A 20,720-nucleotide genomic window follows, 5' to 3' on the forward strand; every position below is an offset into this window, starting at 1 on the left:
GCACGCGCGGGGCGGTGACCTCACTTCCTGTTGTGCTCCGAGCTCCGCTCGCCAGGCCGGGGGGCGGTGAGTGACGGACGCGGGGCGCGGGCACCCGGGAACCGGGCACCCGGGAGCCGGGCACGCCCCGCCCGCCGGGAGAGCCCTCAGCGGCCCCGGGGAGCGGGAAGGGGCGGGGACAGCGGGGGAGAGGGGGCCGGACGGTGCCCCGGGGCAGAGAGGCCTCCGCGGGCCTTCCCGCCCAGTCGTTGAGGGGAGAGCGGCCGCGGGGCAGCTGGCGGAGCCGGGACAGGGCGCGGGCGGCGCGAAACCGCGTCGCGCTGGTTCAGGGGCTTCAGAGCCTTCTGGCAGACACGGGCGACGCGGCAGCGGCGTGTCCGTGTGTCCGCTCCGGCGGCGGTTCCTGCCCCCGCGCTGCCGTGTTGGGTTGTCACCGGGGCGTGTGCCGCAGGGACCAGCCGGCCAGGGCGGCACTGCGAGCTGTCCCCGGCTGTTTGGGTGGTGTCATGCTCACAACTCAAATTGAAGTTATACTACTTGACAAAACATACACACATATATATACACACACACACATATCACACAGAATCACAGAATCGACTGGGCTGGAAAAGACCTCAGAGATCATAGAGTCCAACCCTTGGTCCAACTCTAGTCCATTTATTAGATCATGGCACTAAGTGCCAAGTCCAATCTGAGTTTAAAAACCTCCAGGGACGGCGAGTCCAGCACCTCCCTGGGCAGCCATTCCAATGCCTGACCACTCTCTCTGCAAATAATTTCTTTCTAATATCCAGCCTGAATTTCCCCTGGCAGAGTTTAAGCCCATGCCGCCTTGTCCTATTGCTCATGCCTGGGAGAAGAGACCAATCCCCACCTGGCTGTAACTTCCCTTCAGGTAGTTATAGAGAGTGATGAGGTCACCTCTAAGTCTCCTCTTCTCTAGATTAAACAACCCAGTGTGAAAAAGATGCTTTGTTATTTTTGATGGAGGCTGTGCCAGTTCCGGGAAACACAGAGTTCACAGTGAAAAGTACTGGTCAGAAGACAGTAGGACTGCCCGCAGAGAATGAGCATTGTTCACGTGTGATTTCAGTTTGCAGAGACCATGTGTGTTCAGACCTCAACATCAAGTTGTAATCTCTTTATTTCAGTCCATTCTGTATGGCACAGCCGGTTACACGCTGATAGCTCATCAATGGACTTGGAAGCTAAAGATGAAGAGGAGGAGAGTCTGCAAACAGCTTTCAAAAAGCTGAGAGTGGATGCAGCAGGGTAAGCGAGGAACAAACAGTACTGTGTAATTTGTCACTTTCTTATTACATATTCGTAATTGTTTTCCGTTATTTTGGATCTCAAAAATAAGTGACACAGTTTGGTAAAAGGTACCTTACTCTCCAAGAGGAGACAACTGTATCACTTCACATGAAATGCAGTTATAATAGCCATCTAATAGGTAAAGTAGTACTTCATTACTGACCAATTTTGACACAATATCCAGCTGAAATTACACCATGACTGCATGAAAACATGAAATGACTCACCCGAAGCAGTGAACCTGCTCTTAACTGCTGTAGTAGCTGAAGTCACCTTGTGGGATACAGAACGTGTTTGTCCATTTATGTAAATGCTGGTGTCTTGAGCCACATTCTCAACCTTTGCTGTAGCTCATCAGGATTTGCTTAGGAAGCGCCCAAAGGGTGTCACCATTGCTTTGTGGTGTGCTGGAGGGCCCAGTCTCACTGGAAATCATCTGGCTAAATATTAGCACTGATTGTTTCTGATTTTGGGGGATTTTGTAGAGTAAAATGTCTGGAGACATTCATACACAAAAAACTTACTCCAAAACGTACTGGTTATACTGATAATATGTAGGATAAGTGTCTTCCTTAAAAGTAGGAGCTTAGAAAATCACGCAGTCTAACATTTTGTGAGATAGTTCACTTGAGATCTTTTGGGAATCCATAGAGAGAAGAGGAAGCTTTGTGTTGATAATTAATGTTACCGTGTTAACTCACCTCCATAGCCACCAGTACTCTGAACTCATGGCTTACTCTGCATGTTAAAATACATTTTTCCTTGCTACTTGTTTCCTCTACTTCAGGCGGTCTTCTGTTTAAACATGTAGAAAAGTAGACATTCTCTAACAAGGAACTATGCTCATTAAACATACCATTTTTGATGTATGACCAGTGACAGACTGTGTGGATTTCTGGTTGATTTTTGACAATGTTCTCTTCGGCATAAAAAGATCTTGTTTTCCAGGCATGTGTTTTAAACAGCTCAGGTCTTGTGACTAATGCCTTAAGGTCAACTTCGGGCAGAGTACTTGGGCTATTCTGCTAAAATTTCAGCCTCATTTCCTGTCCTATGTTCCAAATCATACATAGAGCCATCATAAATACAGATTTGCATGCTGAGGCGTTTATGTTTGTTGGACCTCTAGGGCCAGATGTATTTTTCATTCCATGTTTATCTGGGAAATTTAATGAGAAATAAAGTAGTAATCTGCCCTTTGTTGTACCCCATCCGCTGCCCCACTGGCTCCTCCCCAGCCTGCTCCTGTGGGTCCCCAACTTCGCATTTGAGATGAGTAGGAGTCCGTCCTTAACAGCTATTGTCTGACAAGAACATTTGGAACCCAAATTTACATTCCTTCAGTGTGTCACTTTGGTACAAATAGGACATGACATCAGCCTCTGGGCATTTTGGCCTCCTTTCATTTCATCTCACCTATCTTTAGACACTTGACTGAGGTCATTATAGTAAGAGCAGCTGGATAAATCCTTGTGATATACCATTTCTAACCACTGACTAGAGGAAGTCAAGGCTAGAAACTTCCATGTCTCAGCCAAGCACCTGAAGTGAATGGGATGAATCAAGACCTTTGAAGCAGTGTGTTCAGGCACCGCTGTAATGTGGTGTTTCCCTTTTCACTCAGATGTATTGCAGCTCTGTCTGTGGGCGACGGGACGATTCTCAGAACGGCGACAAGAGCGGCCACGGATGGAGCCAAGCACCAGCCTGTCTGCTCGAAGGAAGCGTGGCACGGGTAAAACACACCATTCGCCGCACAGGGCCCGTGGGTCTGGGTTGAGACATTTAACACTTGCGTATTTTTTCCAGTGAAAGCTGTTGTTAATTAGTTGTTTCAACACATCTTTTCTCTCCTTTCTGTTACAAAACTTTACCATAACTCTTTGATATCATGGTTTTTTAAGGGGCTTTTATCAAAGACTTGCCTTTTCTCTTAGAAAGGGTACCTAAAATTTTCTTTCCCACTAATTTCCTGAGAAGTCCTTTTCTTCAATCTTACGCCTTCGCAACCCCCTCTCACCTCTTTCTTGGGTTATTTCTTTACTGAAGTACCTGGATATTCAGTGCAATTCCGCCAGCCACTCCAACCGATACCCAGGTTTCGCACTACAGTTCAGTTTGGTTTGACAAAGTATCATTTGCTCAACACAGAAGATTTTGGGGAAAGTACCTTTAAGATGGGGCTGTTTGTATGCATCTCTCCTTTGGGGGAGCCCAAATTTCTTCAGACTCCTCCACTGTTCCTCTCAGAGACTTTAAGTGACCAGTCACCTGTGTTTTCTAAGCAGGAAAAAAAAAACGTAAACTGTTTTTGTGGCACACTTTAAAGCTTATTGAGCTTTGGTGCAGATTCTGAAGTTACCTACTTGCTCACCTGTTCCAACCCTGCAGGTGCATACGAAAGCCTTCCAGAGGATCGGCCAGAGCCCCACGCCGCAGGCGCTCCAAGTCCCCTGTGCTGCATCCTCCCAAGTTTACATATTGCAATATGAAAGCCAACGACCAGCTGAAACACAAAACCCAGGCAGACGCAAAGGGTAATATCAGTTCCGACGTTTTTGTTACAACAGAACACGGTACGAAGGACAGACACGATTCTCACTTTGATGCCAGCGATGACAGAACGGACCCTTTGGAAGCTTTCACCACTGAAGAGCCTTTGGAGAAGTCAAGAGAAAATCACCCTCCTCTCTCCTCGTCCTTTGAAACCAGCTTGCATTCTAGCCAAACCTCGGATTTCCAGTCCTTATCCATGCTTAGCAACGGCAAGCAGTGCCCTTGTACGGACAAGAAATGCCAGTGCCAGCAGTGGCGAACCATGGAGGTGTACTCGTTCTCCGGCTTACGGAGCGTCCTGTCGGAGTGCGAGAAGGCAGTCCTGGGAGTGCACGCCCAGTCTCTTCAGAACAGAGCTCCTTGTGGGACAGGCTCATCAGGTTCTCCCAGATCTTGTTCTGAGCAAGCTCGAGCCTTTGTGGATGATGTGACTATTGAAGATCTTTCGGGATACATGGAATATTACTTGTATATTCCCAAGAAAATGTCCCACATGGCAGAAATGATGTACACTTGACTGAAAGCAATAGAGAATCCTGAATTGGAGTTTGTGATAACGGTTGGGTTAAATGCCTTGTCAGTGCCACACTTTCACTGTTGTGTGTTTGATCAAATGTTTCTTTGCCTCATACAGTTAGTTTTCTAATAAAATGAAAAGTGGAATATAGTTTCCGAGCTTAGTTCTAAAAAGAATGCACTAAAGTCTCTGAATACCTTAACAAAAGCACTGTAGATCAAATGAACTCCCTTTGTTTTTCGGTTTGTGCTGTGGATATTCAAGCTCTGTATGCTGTTTTCATTATGTTTTCGGGAAAAAAAAAAAAAAGAAAAAAAGAAAAAAGCCTTTTAGGGTTTTGTTCTGAAATTTTGCAGTGTTTGGAAGGTTCATTCTTAATGTGTCCCAGTACTTAGAGAAATGTTTCATAGCTAGAGCTCTGTTTTCCTCATCCTGCTCTGGAGAGAAGAGTGAGAAGGCGTTCAGTATTCTGGATTGGATGGATCTCCTTTCCTTGAACACTGTCTGGCTCCTTTTTAGTTGGATTGAATTCTGAATGCTTCCTCTTCACAAATTTGTTGGGAGGCGGGGCGTGTGCAGGTGTGTGCTTGGACCCTTTCATTATCTGACAAGCTCCCTCTTAAGCAGTTCTATTTTTCTGCAGATGCGTGAAGCTCTTAGAAGCAAAAATATATTTTGTTATTTGTGCATTACAGATGGAATAATTTAGGGGGCAGTGAAGCAGGCCAGCAGGGTTTTTTAGGCCATGCTGTCTCAGGAGTGGAGATTCTGGAGCCATCTAGACAGATTGTTTCTGAGTATGCTTGATACACGAAGTGTGGAAATAAAGTAAACGAGATGTGTATCATACAGGCTTTGTGGTGTAGAGCTATAACGTTCCTGCTGGTTGAAAATATTGAAATAAAAAATGTTGCTGAGACTTGCATTAATAAATGTTTGTCAAAACCCAGCAAATTAAAGCCTGAATAATTTGACTTACACTCGTCTCTGCTCATGACCTTTTTTTTCCTTTTTTAAAGAAAAACAAGCCACTAAATGTCTGCTTTCAGTATCAGCACACGCTAAACAACCGAGGAAAATACTGCTAGAGAAATCTCAGACATGCTAGATGATAATTGCTGTCTGTAGTTTTTATTCTAATCATCCCTAAAATGTACAGTATGGATCCAGGAAGTTCAGATTTAAAGTTCAAATATATCCAAATAAGTTAGAAAGAGAATACAACTAAAACTGTTATTTTGCTCTGAAGTGTTGTGCAGCTATTCCGTGTGCACTGTTGGCTTGTACTCTCACATAACATCTAGTTGATTTTTCAGTTTTTAGGGTTAGTACTTTATATCCCCTTCCTCTTCCAGCACTATCCTGCAGACCCACACACACAGTTTTGGTTTTCTTCATGTTCTCTCTTCCTCTGGTCAGTAAATCTGGTACAATACATACTTTGCTTTTAAATGTAAATGTTTCTAGGTATCTGCTAGGTTGCCGCTAACTTCACATTGCTCAGACTGTCTCTTCTTGGTGACATGACAAGCTCTAAGAGGTCCCAGTCCCAAACTTACCATTGCCTTCAAACCCTTCCCAGTTCAGCTCACGCCTTCCCTCCTCTGATAACTCAGTAACTCCTGCTAACTGCCTGCCCCAAACTTCACACATTACCAGAAAAAGGCACTGTCTCTGGGAACTCCCGCAGAACACAATTAGCTTGATTGACGAGCATCAGCGCTCAGCTTCAGAGGTGCCCCGCTACTGCTCCAGACTGGGACCTTTTTTACTGTCCAGGGGTGCTTTAGGATGGGTCCCCAATTGATCTATAGAAGAATACGCCTAAAATTTTCTGAGAACGCACCGGTGGACTTGCAGCGCTCCCAAGACTTTCCTCAGCTCAGATCCCAGCTCTTTACTTTCTTCCTCAGCAGATCCAGGTTGGGGTTTTTCAGTAGCTCCCCTGCACCCCCAGCACTTCACAAGTTATTTGCCTATCCTGTTTCAGGACTAATTCAACTGAAGGAGGATGCAGAAGGGCACTCTGGATCAATGACATTTATTTCTCATTTTACAGAAGCCAAACCAAGTCCCAGCTAAGCTTTACATTGGCAGACGCTGAATCAGGCCACTGGGGGGATGTGGGAGAGAAATCAGTGGAGCTGGCAGGCAGGAAGGCTGGGGACAAGAGCTGGGGATGATCAAGGTCACGCAAGGTCAGGACACCCCTAAAGGGGACTGACACCACTCCTGCCCCTCAAGCTTTGCTCAGTTTGGCAAGCCCAAACCTAGCTAAATAAATAAGCACCTCCAGAGGCGACCCGTACCTGCAGGACCCAGAGGTACGTAGCAACTTGTCATTTTTTATTCCCAGCGGCGCAACATTAATTCATCACAAAATATACCACTAGATGGGGCTTTCTAGACAGCAATCCACAGGAGAGAACTGCTTTTGCTTGGTCAAACTGCTCCCTTCCTAAACCCAAAGGTGTCCTATCCCAGTAAAAGGAGCCTCCAAAGATGCTTCCTGGGGAGCGCAGGCTCTCCTGCACAGCGTGGGCAGGAGCAGAGGCTGCAGCACAGGGCAGGACAGCACCAAGCAATGGAACCGGCGCTTTGATCAAAGCCCCATTTGCTCTAAGTTTGCAGCAGCACAGGCCCCCACCCTGACAGTGCAGCCCCAAAGCAAAGGCCAAGCAAGAGCCTTTCCCTGCGAGTGTTCCCAAGGCCAGTGCGGGGTCTCCAGCAGCACTAGGGAAGCCCTGCACTGGGGAGGGAGGATGGTTTTGGGGGCTGCTGCCTGCAGAGGAGAAGGGTCCCAGCCTCACTCCCCCACCATTGCACCCCTGCATGGCCTCGGGAGCAGGACATCACAGCACCAAAGGATTCATTTTCATCTCCCAAGCCTCAGAAAATCGCTCCTTTCACTATGTCCCTGCAGCCAGGTACCAGTTTGGCCCTGCTCCCTCCCAGCACTCAAAGCATGCCTCAGTTTCCCCACTTGAACTAGCTCTTCCAAACACTCCTGTTTCCCTCCGTATCTACGACAACCTCACCAGCTCCAGCGCAGGTGTAGATGGGAGCACTGCATGGAGGAGCCACATTTGCACCCAGAACCCTCTCACAGCCCCAGGACCAAGCCTGCAGAGCTCTCTCCTCTGTCTTCTCCACAACTTGCCCCTATGACCCCACAAACCAGGCTGGTTTTACCTCCCAGAACTGGCAACTGGTCCCATGCATGGGAAATTATCTCCAGACTGCCAGATTTCCACAGATGGAGTGTGGTGAAACCAGCTGTCATAGGCACAGGCTCGTGTGTCCAGGTCACTGTGTCTAGAAATGTGTCAGCTGCCCATAGGCATTTGCCTGCAAACCTCTGGGTGATGTTGATAGCACCCAGAGAGCAGCAGCTACAGAAGCCTCAGCACATTCTGAGCAGTGGAAATCCAGATGGTTTGCAATTGCAACACACCTTGCTAATTCTGGAAATGACCCCCAGCCCTGCCTGCTTTAGTGCAGGAGGGCTCGTCCGGTTTGGCCTGGCATCCCAGGGCTCTGGGACACACCAAGAGTTCCTGGGCTTTACCCCGGTACAGGCTGCACAACAACCACGAGGCAGTAATTAATCTGTGCTCTAAAAACAAAATCTCCAGATACTTTTAAAGAGCCATTTCTGCTCCTCTCCGCTAAGGCTGCAAGGCAGGCAAGACACCTCCTAGACATTGTAAAGCTACGATCCACCAACGTAGCTTATTTGTTATATATGTGCCATATCTAAGCCACTCAAAATAAAATCGTCATCTCTGCCGCAAAATACTCCTAGGGAGCCGCAAGGGCTGGAGCTGCCCCGGATTGCTGAGCAGGCAGGCAGGCAGGCAGCAGGAGCCTCCGCTGCGGACTCGCCTATTGAAGTGATGCCTGCACGTTTCCGTGGGAGCCCCGCCACGAGTGGGGACGGGCTGCGATCTCACCCACGGCACCGCCGCCGCGGCCACCATCCTCTCCCGTGACCCCCGGCGCCCACCGCCCCGCGCTGCCCACCCCGGCCCGGGAGATGGATGGAGCTGCCCCGGGAGTGATGCTGCTGGCAGGAGCCCATGTGATGCTGGGCTAGCGCCGCTCGCTGCCTCGTCCCTCTCCCTGCTCGCTCACAGGCTGTCATGGCGACTCCCAATAATGTTACTCCCACCAACTGCAGCTGGTGGCCCATCTCGGCGCTGGAGAACGATGCGGGGAAATCCACGGAGGGGGCGGAAAACCAAGACCCGACAGACCCCGCTCTCAAATCCCAGGACAGACTGGTTTTGTATCACTGGACCCAGTCCTTCAGCTCACAAAAGGTAAAAATAATAATCCCCCGGCCGGTTTCCCAGGGAAGAATCACCTCCAGTCCCCAGGGCATCCCCTTGTCTGGGGGACCGATGCACTCTCGGGGGAGCAAGGGGCTGGTCCCCAGGGCTGGCGAGGGCAGTAGCGTGTGGCCGGGCAGCTCTTTGTACCTGAGGTTCTGCGTTTTAACAGAATCCACCTGGGGAGGAGATGGAGATAAGGGGGGGCTCAGCCAAATCCTGCTTTTGCTTCGGGATGACGGCTCGCACCGGCGGCCGCCAGGGCTTTGTGCTGGCTCACAGCCCCGCTCCGGCGTGGCCGGGAGCGCAGACAAAGGCTGAGCCGGGCCCGGGACCACTCTGCTGCTGGGGGCGGGGGGGCAGCCCCCAAACCGGGCTCCTTCCACGGAGCAGACCCTGGCACGCAGCAGTTTACCCCTGACATTGCAGCAGCGCCCTGGAAATCCTATTTCTGGGCTGCCTCAGTGAGAAATCCCATTTTCCGGGCACTAGTAAATGCTCATTTTGCAGCACAGCACATGTGTAACAAACCTGACCTTCTCCTCCCAGCCCCAACCCCCCCGTTATTCCCACACCATAAATCTGACATGGGTAATGGGCTATTGGGAGGGGCGGGAACATGAAATTTGGCCAGTGCAAGGGTTCCCTTGAGCCCATCAGGGAGGCCAGGGACAGATGTTTGTCCCTGCTCGCAGGCACAAAGAACCAGGAGGGTGCCCAATGCAGCAGGGTGGCCGCACATGGTCTCTGCCGGCAGCGGGTGGCTAACGGGATTCTGATCTGCACCGGCGAGGGACACTCGCACCCCTTTCCCCACCTTGTGCTGGGCTTTCTGTCATTTTTCTTGCTTGTTTGGCCACCAAGCAGCAGGGAGACAGCAGTTCACACACCTCTGGTACGGGGTTTCCTACAACCAGCCTCACTTCTGCGAGGCTGGGGACAGAACGGGGCGCACTTAGAGCCACTGCCCCTGGCACCGCTTCCAGCTTCGGTTTTGGGGTCACTTGCAAGGAAAGAGCATCTACTGGAAGGTGACGGAGACCAAGCTGGTGTGATGACAGGACAGGGTGGGGAATGGCAGGGGTTGCACAGGACCCCCCTGCAGAGGAGTTTTGCTCAGAGCAGGTGAAGCTTTTCCTGCTCAGCTGCTCAGAACCAACCCCCGTGGTGCTGGGGCTTTTGTGGGAAGGATCCCAAGCCCGAGCCAGGATCTGGCCCTCCCTGCAAGGGATTTTTGGAGTTTTACAGCCAGCATTGGGTTATGCACAAGAGGCCTCATTGCAGCCGTGCCGGCACTGCAGGGACCAGTTGAGGGGTCCAAGCATGTGTCATTGTCCCTGGCTGGGACCCCTCCTTGGGGTGCTGGCAGAGGCTCCCCTCACCCATAGGCACCAGGGTTACTCCAGAAGCCGAGCCCTCCTGCCAGGCCTTCGGCCTCAGCTCTCGATAACAAAACAGGGACACTCGGAGAGTTTGGGGACAGATGCCCTGGCTGGTCCTGCCCGGGGTTTATCCGTCAGCTGGGAGGAAAAGGCCAAGAGCAAGTTGCAGTTGTGGGAACCAGGATTTTCCTTGTTTGACTTTAAAAGAAAAAAATTAATTTGCCAGCCCTGTAAATAATTAATGACTAATTCCCCAGAAACTCTGAAGTACTCATAGAAATGCTTATATTTGTTAAGCTATATTTTTAGCTGCTGTTAGTTGGAGGAAAACAAGCACTTTTCCCTCATTCAGCGGTTCTGTAAAATGCAGCTGGCTGACAATCCCACCAAGGGTTTGTTTTTTTGTTTTGGTTTTGTTTCCTATATGACACAGTTCACAACAGTCAGGTTTTTATAACCCAGAGGCCTAAAATGCAACCCCTGAGTGCACATTCAGCACCATCTGAAGCGATGCCCCTGGGTCAGTGGCCGCGTGGAGCAGGAGGGATGCCATGCAGGCTGCTTGAAACCCTACACAAAAGGGAGCATTCTCCCTGCTCAAAGCACAGCTGGTAAAGCCAGAGAACACCCCCAAGTGCAGGACATACCTGAGTTAGCATCCAGGCTTCTTTCAGCCAGGCAGTAGCACCTACTGGGTGTAAAGCATAGCACTGCTGCAGCCTCTGCTTCCTCCTCTTCCTCCCCAGGTGTGTGCTGGGACCCATATCAGCATCCCTGATCCTCCCCAGCTGGGGAGCTGCTGCCTCGCTCCGCCTGCTGCCAAGGGCTGGGCTCTCAGCCTTCCAGCCCCTCTGCCTGTCACAGGGGCCACCAGCTACCAGAGGGAGGATGGTCCATGATCCCACAAAGTTAGGATGGGTTTGGGTCTCCCCCATGTGCTGGGAAGGGAAATCCTCACTTGGCTGCCTGAATATTGCGGTTGCCCCACGCCAGAGGCTGCTCGGCTGCTTGCAGGATGAGTGCGTGTCACGGCACATGGCGGTGCTGAAGCAGGGGAGGGCCAGGGAGGTGCGATGGGGTGATGGTGGTGTGGCTCTCGGGGTCAGACCGGTGCATGGGGCTGAGCCTTTTCTCCCCGTCTCTTGCCCCAGGTGCGGCTGGTGATCGCGGAGAAGGGGCTGCCCTGCGAGGAGCGGGACGTCAGCATGCCCCTGATGGAGCACAAGGAGCCCTGGTTCATGCGCCTCAACCTGGGGGAGGAGGCGCCCGTCATCATCCACAGGGACAACATCATCAGCGATTACAACCAGATCATTGACTACATCGAGAAGAATTTCACAGGAGGTAAGAGGGGGGTGAGGTCTGCCATGGGGTAAATTCGGGTCTAATCCAGATGCTGTTTGCTAAATTCACCCACTTTGTCCTTTAAAGTTTCAGCTTTATCCCAGAAGAGCAGCAAGCCACGACCCTGCACCAAACTTTAACATTTTTCCATGAAAATGAAGGTTTCCCCGCAGAAATCCCCAAATGTCCCTTAGAAGTGCTCCTAGGGGAACCTTGGGGTGTGTAGCTAGGTCCTTTCTTTTTCTGCCTTGGAGGCCACCCTCCCAAACTCGACTGTTTTCCCCCATCCCCATGGTGTGTAGTGACATGTCACCAGAGCCACCAGACATGTCACCACGGAAATACTTCAGGTTTGGCCACCTTTCTACTTGGGCCTCAAGTGCAAAAACCCCAGTAACCCCCATAAGTGGCTCCACAAGGGAAGGTGGGTTTGAACTGGGTGCTGCTGCACCCGTTCTCTTCCATGGCCACCAGCCATGGGCAGGGGACCCCACTGTCCCCCACCCCGTGCCACTGTGCCTCAGAAAAGAACACCTCTTTAGAGTCAAAGAAAGCCAGCGTTGCTGAGGGCCATGGGAGGATGATGTGACACAAAGCCGGACGAGGGGACAGCTGGGAGAGCGAAGCTGTATTTCCCCTGGAGCAGGGCTGCAGTCAGCGGCTGGTCGAGCTCAGCACACCAGGATGCTGAGACGCCACTCGAAGGCAGCTGTTTGCATGGCTGCTGTGGCAAAGAGCTGCTACCGACACCTCGCGTCCCTTCACCCTCATGTCCCCCAGACCTGCGGGCTGTCAGGCTGGGATGCTCCGCTGGGGAGGCTTCAAAGCTGAGCAGAGAGCTCAGGCTGTGCCATCACGATGTTCACCCCAGCATCCAACCGCCTTGCAACAGAGACATCAAAACATCTCAAAATAGCTCCCGAAGCAAGGGCGTCTTGCCAGCTCAGCTGCTGTCCTCTCCCGGCCCCGTCGGGAGTGCTGCTCAGCAGGGACGCGATGCTCGCTCCCCAGCAGGGCGGTGGGATTGGGGTGGGTCAGGAGGACCCCATCTCGGCAGCGGCTTCCAGGCAATGGCAGCCACTTTCCTGCTCAGTGGCAGCCCTGGGGCCAAGGGACAGTGGGGAGCATCAATCCATGGTGCTGTGGTCCCCACGCCACTTTGCCCGGTCTCTGCGAAGGGCAGGTGGTCCGGCATATGTGACAACAGGCCGTCCCCGGCAGGAGGGGGACACGGTGCTGCCTGTGCGCTGGGAAAGTCCTGACACTGAGATTTTCCAGCCAGGTGCAATTTCCTACATTTTCACTGAGGAATGGAGATGAGAGCCGGGAGCACCCCCCCTGCTCACCCAGCCATCGCCCCCCAATGCTGGCTGGCAAATCATGACCAGGATGCTGCAGCCTTGGTCTAAGGGGAACCACCCACCTGGCAGAAACCTGCAGAGCTTGAAAATGCCTTGATAATGAGGTGTACTCACTGAGTTCCTGGGCTGGGAGCATGGCCTTATTCAGCTGCTTACACACAACCTGAGGGGCAGCTAGCATTAAAGGGTGCTGTGATGAGCAGTGACTTTTTTTCCCCCCCAAAAAAAGCAGTGAATAGTGCCAATAAGCCACCTTTGAAGGTGTTTCTCACTAGGGCACAGCCCATCTGTACCAAGAAACCACTGATGGGTTGGCTGGTGCCAGTGCATCGCAGAGCCTGGGCAAGGGGCTCTCCAAGGGCTGCACCCCAGCCCCTCTTGCAGAGCCTCCCCCATCCCACCTTTGCACGGCTGATCACTTGCTGACTAAATACAACAGCTGCCCATATGTGCAGCTCTGCTGGGACATGCAGAAGCAGAGCAAGTGCTGTCCCACCAAAAAACCCTCCCTGGGACGCGCTGAAGGACACGGGCTGGCAGCCAGCAGGCTGCTATTTCATTGTGGTCGCTCCATCTTGCTGCTGGACGGGGTGGTTGCTCTGGATGTGCTGGTTTCCAGCCTTGGCACCAGCCCATTAGGTGCTGGCCAGGAGCCCTATGGAAGAAGCACACAGGCTATGGAGTTGGTTATTATTATTTCATTCAGCCGGTGGCTTTTTCTCAGATGGAAAATCCCTGCCTGGCCCAGGGCAGGGCAAGCTGTGTTTCTGCTGGGCACCGTCAGGCTGTGCCCACAGCCTTGCTCCTGCTGCCGGCAGTGGGGACAGGCAGAACTGTCATTAAAGGCCCTTAATTAAGGAGCCGTGTTGGCCTTGCCTCCCCAAGTCCTTCTGTCGATGTACCCTTAACTCAGCCTGGGATGCTGGTGTGCAGTGAGCCCTGCACTGCGGATGGCGTGTGGGCAACCGGCTTTACTGAGTCCTGGTTGTAAATCTACTCACTACCTATTAACTGCTGTCTGCAAATGCCATAAACATTTATGATCTCATAAAAAAAATGGACCTGATATTCTTGGGGGAGACGAGCAGCATTTCACTTCTTGTGGTGTCATCTGTCTTGTATTTTGAGCTGAAAGTGTAATAAAAAGAGCCCGATGCAAACTGCCATCCGTGGCAGATGAATAAAACCCAACAAGGTGAGGAGGAGCAGAGGGACACTCCTACAGCTGAGGGACCAGCTAAGCGTGGAGGGAAGATGTACTCGGCTCCTTTGGTCATCTGCTCCCTGATTACCCATTTTAAGTGGGATTTTCAAGGAAGCCAGAGATTTAGGTGCTTCATCGCCACTGGTGTAACAAGTGTGTAACTCAGGAAATTCCAAATTCAAATCCCTGTGTTTTACCCCTTTTCTGCAGAATGGGAAGATTTTGTTCCCCTTCTGAGAGAAGTGAAACTGCAGTGTACAAATTGAGGGGCTGCGGAGGCGAAGGGCTTGCTGCATGGAGCTCCTGGGGACGCAGGGGCTGTGGGAAGGGGTGACACCATGTGTAACGCCCCTGTGTCCTGTGGATTTGCCCATCTCTGGCACAGGCTGGACACGCTCCTGCTTGGGATGAGCAGAAGGGAGGGAGCAGAGCTGAGCATGGGGTCCAGTTTTGAGTTAATGCTCCACCGCAGCCAGCCCAGCTCTGAGGTCGCTCAAGCTAGGACCGCTCACTGCTGTCCACGCAGGCTAATGAGCCACTAACCAGGGTCCTGCTAACAACTTTCCCCTTTGCCCTGGCAGAAAACGTCACCCAGCTGATCCCCGAGCCAGGCAGCGTCCTGCACTCGCGGGTGCTGCAGTACCGGGAGCTGCTGGACTCGCTGCCCATGGACGCCTACACGCACGGCTGCATCCTGCACCCCGAGCTCACCACCGACTCCATGATCCCAAAGTACGCGACCGCTGAGATCCGCAGTAAGTCGCCTCTCCAGCGGGGCTGCCCAGGGCTGGCCTCAGCGGGACATCCTCACCAGCCCTTCCTTTAGGCTCGGCTTAGCTCCGCAGCCTGGCCAGCCACCCTGCTCACCTCCCCTTTCCACCAAGGCAGGGGCAGAGCTGGGAAATGGCAAAGTACAGCTAATTTGGGAGATACAGCCACTCCGTAGAGGCTTCCCAACCCCATAAGCCATGGATGCTTCTTGCCCAGCTCTTTCTGGGGCACATGAATTTGCTCCCCTCTCCCTCCGATGGCTGTAAAGGCAAAGGTGTGTGAGCACAGCCAGGCTGAGTTGCAGCTGGTGGATGAATCAGCACAAGACTGTGTACCTGACCTTCAAGCGCTCATGAAACATTGACGATGCTTAATATAACTCAATGGCAAGGATTGCTCCTGGAGAGAGTCCATTGCCAGCAAAGAGACCTTGTCAGGAGGGCATTGGTGTGCCCCACATCTCTCCCATCCCAAGCAGCGCCCGTAACAAACACTGTTTCGCCTGCTGTCCCTTCAGCTGCCTGAGTTGCAGATGGTCCCTCTGAAATGTGATGCACTGAGCCACAAAGAGAAAAAGGCTGTTCCTGAGGTGTATCTCATGATCTGTCCTGGCTCAGCTGGCACCCTGCACAAGCAGATGTCCCCACACCCTGAGCATCACCTGCCCACCCAGAGCCTGTCCCCTACCCAAAGGGTGCTGCTGTGATGGCTTTGGAGCCTCCTGCCTCACATCACTATCCCAGCACTCTGCCAAGGTCTTAAAAATATCTCCCTGTCCAAACGTCCTCACTGGTGGCATTTTTCCCCAACCACCACAAAGGAGCGGCTGTGGGGAGACCTGGGGGGCACCCCCGTGGCAGCGGTGCCCTTGTCCCCAGCACATCCCCTATGCCCAGACGATGGTTGGGCTGTCCCATTGCAGTGGGTGCCCAAGCAAATCCACACAGTCGTGTCCCAAGGAGGGGGTGAACCAGGGGCCAGGGTCTCTCAAAGGGAACAGGAGAATGAAACCAAGGTGATATCCAGGTTTCCCTCCAAGTACAGCTCCAGGAAAGCCAGCTGGGAGCCTCAGTAAGCACGAGCTTCAACGTTCATAGTGTAAAACAGGGAGTTTCACCATTTTGTGGCCAGGTACAATCCACTGCTGGCTGCCACCCCAGCCAGCCCTGGCACATCCCGTGCACACGTGTCAGCAGAGCCAAGCCCTTGTTGGAGGGAACAAGGAGGGAGAGACAGATGGTCCCTGGCAGGAAAAGATTAGCCCAGCTTCGGGTAATTTATCTCGTCCCTAAGGTGTTACTCTGCATCTTGTTTTATCTTCTTTCATCTACTCAGCTCCCTCACACAAAGCCCTTTGCATCCTCCCCATGCCCTTGGAGGGAGGAGCGTGGGCATCTCTCCCGATCTTGTGATGGGCTCCACGCTACCCAGTTGCACCCCTGGATGCTGAGCGGGGTTAGGACAGCTTCATTTGGGAGGGAGCTTCCCCTCCCATGCTGCTCCACATGCACCCATGGGTGGGCAGCCAGCCTGGACATCCCAAAGGATCGACCTGCTGGGGATGGAGCTGCAGGAACCAGCTTCTGGGGAAGCTCAGGGATATTCTTAAAACAAGAAGAGACAGAAAGAGACAGAGATCTGCTGGCAGCTCTAATATGAATCCAGCAGAGGAAGGGAGAGGGTGCAATGCCCCAGCTATCTGCCCCTATAGTGGCATGGTGGCAGCAATCCATGAATTTGGCCCAACTTAGCTCTCCAGAGTGTTTTTCTTGGTGCCACAACATTATTTCACATACAGGACAGGCTGTTTTTATACTAGACACAAGATCATCCCTACCCCTGCCAAATACAGCCCCCCCAGCCCTGCTGTTTGTCTCCCCCCAGGGCATTTAGCTAATGTCAGCACGGATCTGATGAAGCTGGACCATGAAGAGGAGCCACAGCTATCAGAGCCCTACCTCTCCAAGCAGAAGAAGCTCATGGTAAGTGGTCCAAAGCCACACACAGCTCTGGTGGGGGGGGGGGGATGTGACCCACAGACCTGCCACAGGCACCTGGTGCCTCCTGTCCCTGTGGGGCTGCAGGGACACGTGTCCATCTATCCATCTGTCTCCCATCCTAACCCCACTCTCCACCCAGGCGAAGATCCTGGAGCATGACAATGTGAACTACTTGAAGAAGATCCTTGGTGAGCTGGGGATGGTGCTGGACCAGATTGAGGCTGAGCTGGAGAAGAGGAAATTGGAGTATGAAGGTAGGTGCTGGGCTGTGTTTATGGGATGTTTTTCCAGATGAGGATGAGGTGCAATGCCAGGAACAGCCAATGGCTTTGCACCTGATGAACATCCCCCATAGAGAAACAACTCCCGGGGCTTGGGCTGCCACTGGGCTCTCCTGCTTTTGGGTGCACTGATGCCATTGCAGCTGTGGTCTTACTAACCTCCAGGAAACCACCCCTGCTTTGGGGAGCCCACACACTCCTTGCCACAGGGGACAGTGAGACTCCTGTCCTCATGGCTGCTCTCTGGGAGCTCCAAAGTCATCACACAGTGGTGACAGGTCACCTCTGCCCCAACAAGGGGCTGCCAGTCACTGGTGCCCTGGCTGGCTCAGGAAAGAGCAGGCGAGCCCTGCGCTCTTGCACCACGAGTAGCACAGACTGACAAACGCACAGGGCTGGGCACGTGTCCCACAGAGCAGTGTCCCCCAGTGATGGGGCTGTGGCACATCCCAGCAGAGCATGGGCAGGGAAACCTGATGGGGATTTGTGGGGCCCTGGCAGGGTGGGAGTTTTTAAAGTACCTGCGTCAAACACCAGCGGGTGGGGGAGAGTGACACGAGCCATCCCTGACATCAAACACACGCTGCTGGGTGCCTGCCGAGAGCCACCCCGGCATGCTGGCAGACAGGGATGCTTGGGCACAGCTGGGCATCGCTTGTCCTGCCGTCACCTCTGGATGACGCTGTCGTCCTCCCGTCACTGCTGCTGGCAGGACTCGTAACCCTGGCCCCGGGAGGGCTGGCAGCTGCCAGCATCGTGGTGCCAGGTCCGGAGCCAACCCAGACACAGTTAATCAGGGGACGACCCCCCAGCTGCCCCTGCCCTCGGGGCCAGCCTGGGCCTCAGGGAGCCGTGCGTCACGCTCGGGGTTGCACCAAAGGGCTCTTGGAAGTGCCAGGGTCGAGGATTTGCTGAGAGCCCTGGTATGTTCACAGCAGCATCCCCTGTTGTCCTAATTGCCTCCAATGAACACCCTCATTAACTGATCTGAGAGCTGGGGTGGCTCAGCAGAATTCAGTCTAATGAGGTGCCCGTGGAGGACGTTCCTGGTGCCTGGAGCAGAGGGGTGGCTGCTCCGCTGCCTTCAGTCCTTGCTCCTGCCATCTGCCCTGGCTCCCCGGCTCTCCCTGCTGCACCCCTGGCCGGGTCAGGATCTTGGCTGCAGGCACAAGCACCCGCCCTCTGGCAAGGTCCCAGGAGCCGCAGTGCAGCAGCTCTCCTCCCACGCAGCCCAGGCTGCCAGCGCGCCGCGCAGCCGTGCAGGCAGGAGGAGCGTGGGAGATGCTGCAGGAGCACAGGGTAACCCCTGCCACGGGCACCCCCTCAGGCTGGGACAGGCTGCTCTGAGTGGGGCAGCTGTGGATGTGAATGGGACAAGTTGCCCTTGCCCAAATTTCTGCCCCAGGGCACCCAGAGCTGGGCCCTGACCACAGCAGCAGGTGCAAACCCAGAGCCAGGAGGGGCAGGGCTGGATCACAGCTCCCTCCTCAAATCACCATCCTCACATGGGCTTTCTCCTTCACCCACATCAGTGCCCACGAGCGAGGCAGGGACCCCAGCCCTGCTTCCCTTACCTCTGAGCACGAGCATCCTCAGGGTCACCAGAGCATCCCCACAATTCATTAGTCACTGAAAACATTTATTGACTAATTAGGCACAGGCAATCTGTCCACTTGGGCTGTGCCTCTAGCAGGATTAGGCAGTCTGCCAAGCGGCTACAAATGAGGGCTGCTAATTACCAGTAATTCCCCTGGCCTGGCCCTGCGGGCAGCCCAGCAGCACCAGTGCCTGTGCAGGGGTGCAGATAAGGTGCTGGTCTCTCCACCCACCTTCCCCAAAATAACAGCCACAGGGCAGTGGAAGAGCCCCAAAATCAAGAATTTGGTGCAAAGTTGGGGGCTCAGGCTGGATTGGGCCAGGTTTTGTGCCCTGTTTACTGTTCTTCCTTACGTGTGACTCCCTCAGCTCCCTCCCAGCCCCGCTCCTCAGTATTGAAAGGGCATCGGGGGATGTTTAACACTATCCTGGCCCCAGCCCTCTTCTTCCAGTCTGACGACAGCTTGTTTCATTCCATCTCCCTGGTGAGGTTATTTCCAGGGTCACCCCTCATCAGGGGCTGTTAATGCTTTGGTGCCTGTCCTGACACCGAGTTCTGCCTCCCCCAAAAACCTGGCTCTCGGCACGGACGCGCTGCTGGTTTCGGTGTCCTGGAGCAGGGACCCTGGTGCAGGAGGGGCGACAGAGGCAGGACACAGGGAGAACAGCCAGACCAGGCCAGCAAATGGTTTTGATTCCTGAGGATTTCTCACATCCCTAAAATAGGACAAGTTAACATGACACTCCTGAAACGGCTCCTGGTGCAGCCGAGGACAAACACTGCTGCCCTCCCCGAGCACTAACACAGCTGAGGGGTCGTTGCACCACATCTCCCTTCAAGGGTGGCCAAGGGCTCTTTTCCAAGGATCTCCTGGGTACAGGAGGATGCCATCTCCTCCTGCTCTTGACTTGGGAGAGAGGCAACAGAGCCATTTTGCACACAGCAGTTTGTATCTGCACATGTGCTATAAACAATCATCCCATTTTCCCAGCTCTCTGGTCCCACTTATCCTCCATCACACAGCCTGGTCAACAGGGTCTGATCTCTTGACACATGAGAGAGCTGAGATAAGACACACCAGGTCCAACACTTCTGCTTTCACGGCTCTTTTGAGCAAGCCTTTAGGTGCCCACCCAAGGGTTTCTTCTTACCTCACCCGCTCTGTTGCTTGTCTCTCCCCAGGGCAGAAATGTGAACTTTGGCTCTGCGGATGCGTCTTTACTTTGGCCGATGTCTTGTTAGGAGCTACCCTGCACCGCCTCAAGTTTCTAGGACTCTCTAAGAAATATTGGGAAGACGGCAGCAGACCTAACCTACAGTCCTTCTTCGACAGGATACAAAAACGCTTCGCCTTCAGGAAAGTTTTGGGAGACATACATACCACGCTCCTCTCCGCCGTGGTACCCAATGCCTTCAGGCTGGTCAAGCGGAAACCTCCCTCCTTCTTCGGAGCCTCCTTCCTGATGGGATCTCTGGGAGGAATGGGATACTTTGCTTATTGGTACTTAAAGAAAAAATACATCTAGTGCTGGCTGCTTGGTGTTTAGTTTGGTGTCTCTGTGCTGTGTGAAATTATGATGAAGCCTCAGTAACTGTAATGAAATTTGAAGCAAGGTAATGAATAATTATATTGTTTAATGTAACATTCCATAGTCTAGAAGTAGAAATGTATTCTGCAAGGAAATAAGACAACAACAACAACAACAAAAAGTGTCAAATTGTAAACGCCTTTTTTAGGTTTAAGTATTTGACTCCAGCTCAGGGGTTCACGGGCTCAGCTGTGCCCGCTGGGAAGCGACGCTGCCTCTGGCTCCCATGGGGGAGACGGGAACCCCGGGACGTTTCCCAAAGTCTGAGTTAACTAACGGGACTTGGATATTCAGTCCTGTATGTTTGTGTTTCCAAATTGTTCACCGGCCACATTTCACACATGCGGGTAGCGGGGACTTTCTTCTCCTAGAAGGTGTTGCGTTGTGGTGCTCGGAGGCTTTCCTGGGAGCAGGGTGCAGCAGCTGGTCACGGTCAAGGTGGATTTGCGTTCTTCAAGTATCCATTTTTT

General features: G+C 53.0%; 2 protein-coding genes across 4 annotated transcripts; both read left to right on the forward strand.

The window, feature by feature from the left end:
• The first annotated feature begins 3 nt into the window (after positions 1-3).
• Positions 4-5,368, forward strand: LOC308046544 (oxidative stress-responsive serine-rich protein 1-like). Its single transcript, XM_080354455.1, has 4 exons — positions 4-66; positions 1,155-1,275; positions 2,942-3,052; positions 3,709-5,368. The coding sequence occupies exons 2-4, from the start codon at positions 1,199-1,201 to the stop codon at positions 4,388-4,390; spliced, it is 870 nt and encodes a 289-aa protein (XP_080210581.1). The 5' UTR covers positions 4-66; positions 1,155-1,198; the 3' UTR covers positions 4,391-5,368.
• Positions 5,369-8,532: 3,164 nt separating this feature from the next.
• GDAP1L1 (ganglioside induced differentiation associated protein 1 like 1) lies at positions 8,533-20,187 on the forward strand (the record flags this gene model as incomplete). Of its 3 annotated transcripts, XM_080354496.1 has the most annotated exons (6): positions 8,533-8,712; positions 11,255-11,447; positions 14,594-14,767; positions 16,668-16,765; positions 16,923-17,037; positions 19,844-20,187. In XM_080354496.1, the coding sequence occupies 6 exons, from the start codon at positions 8,533-8,535 to the stop codon at positions 20,185-20,187; spliced, it is 1,104 nt and encodes a 367-aa protein (XP_080210622.1). The 3 variants fall into 3 exon arrangements, with proteins under 3 accessions (XP_080210622.1, XP_080210623.1, XP_080210624.1); XM_080354497.1 differs by lacking the exon at positions 14,594-14,767; XM_080354498.1 differs by lacking the exons at positions 16,668-16,765; positions 16,923-17,037.
• Between the last annotated feature and the right edge of the window lie 533 nt (positions 20,188-20,720).

This window comes from Nesoenas mayeri (assembly GCF_963082525.1).
Source record: "Nesoenas mayeri genome assembly, chromosome: 16".
Classification (NCBI taxonomy): domain Eukaryota; kingdom Metazoa; phylum Chordata; class Aves; order Columbiformes; family Columbidae; genus Nesoenas; species Nesoenas mayeri.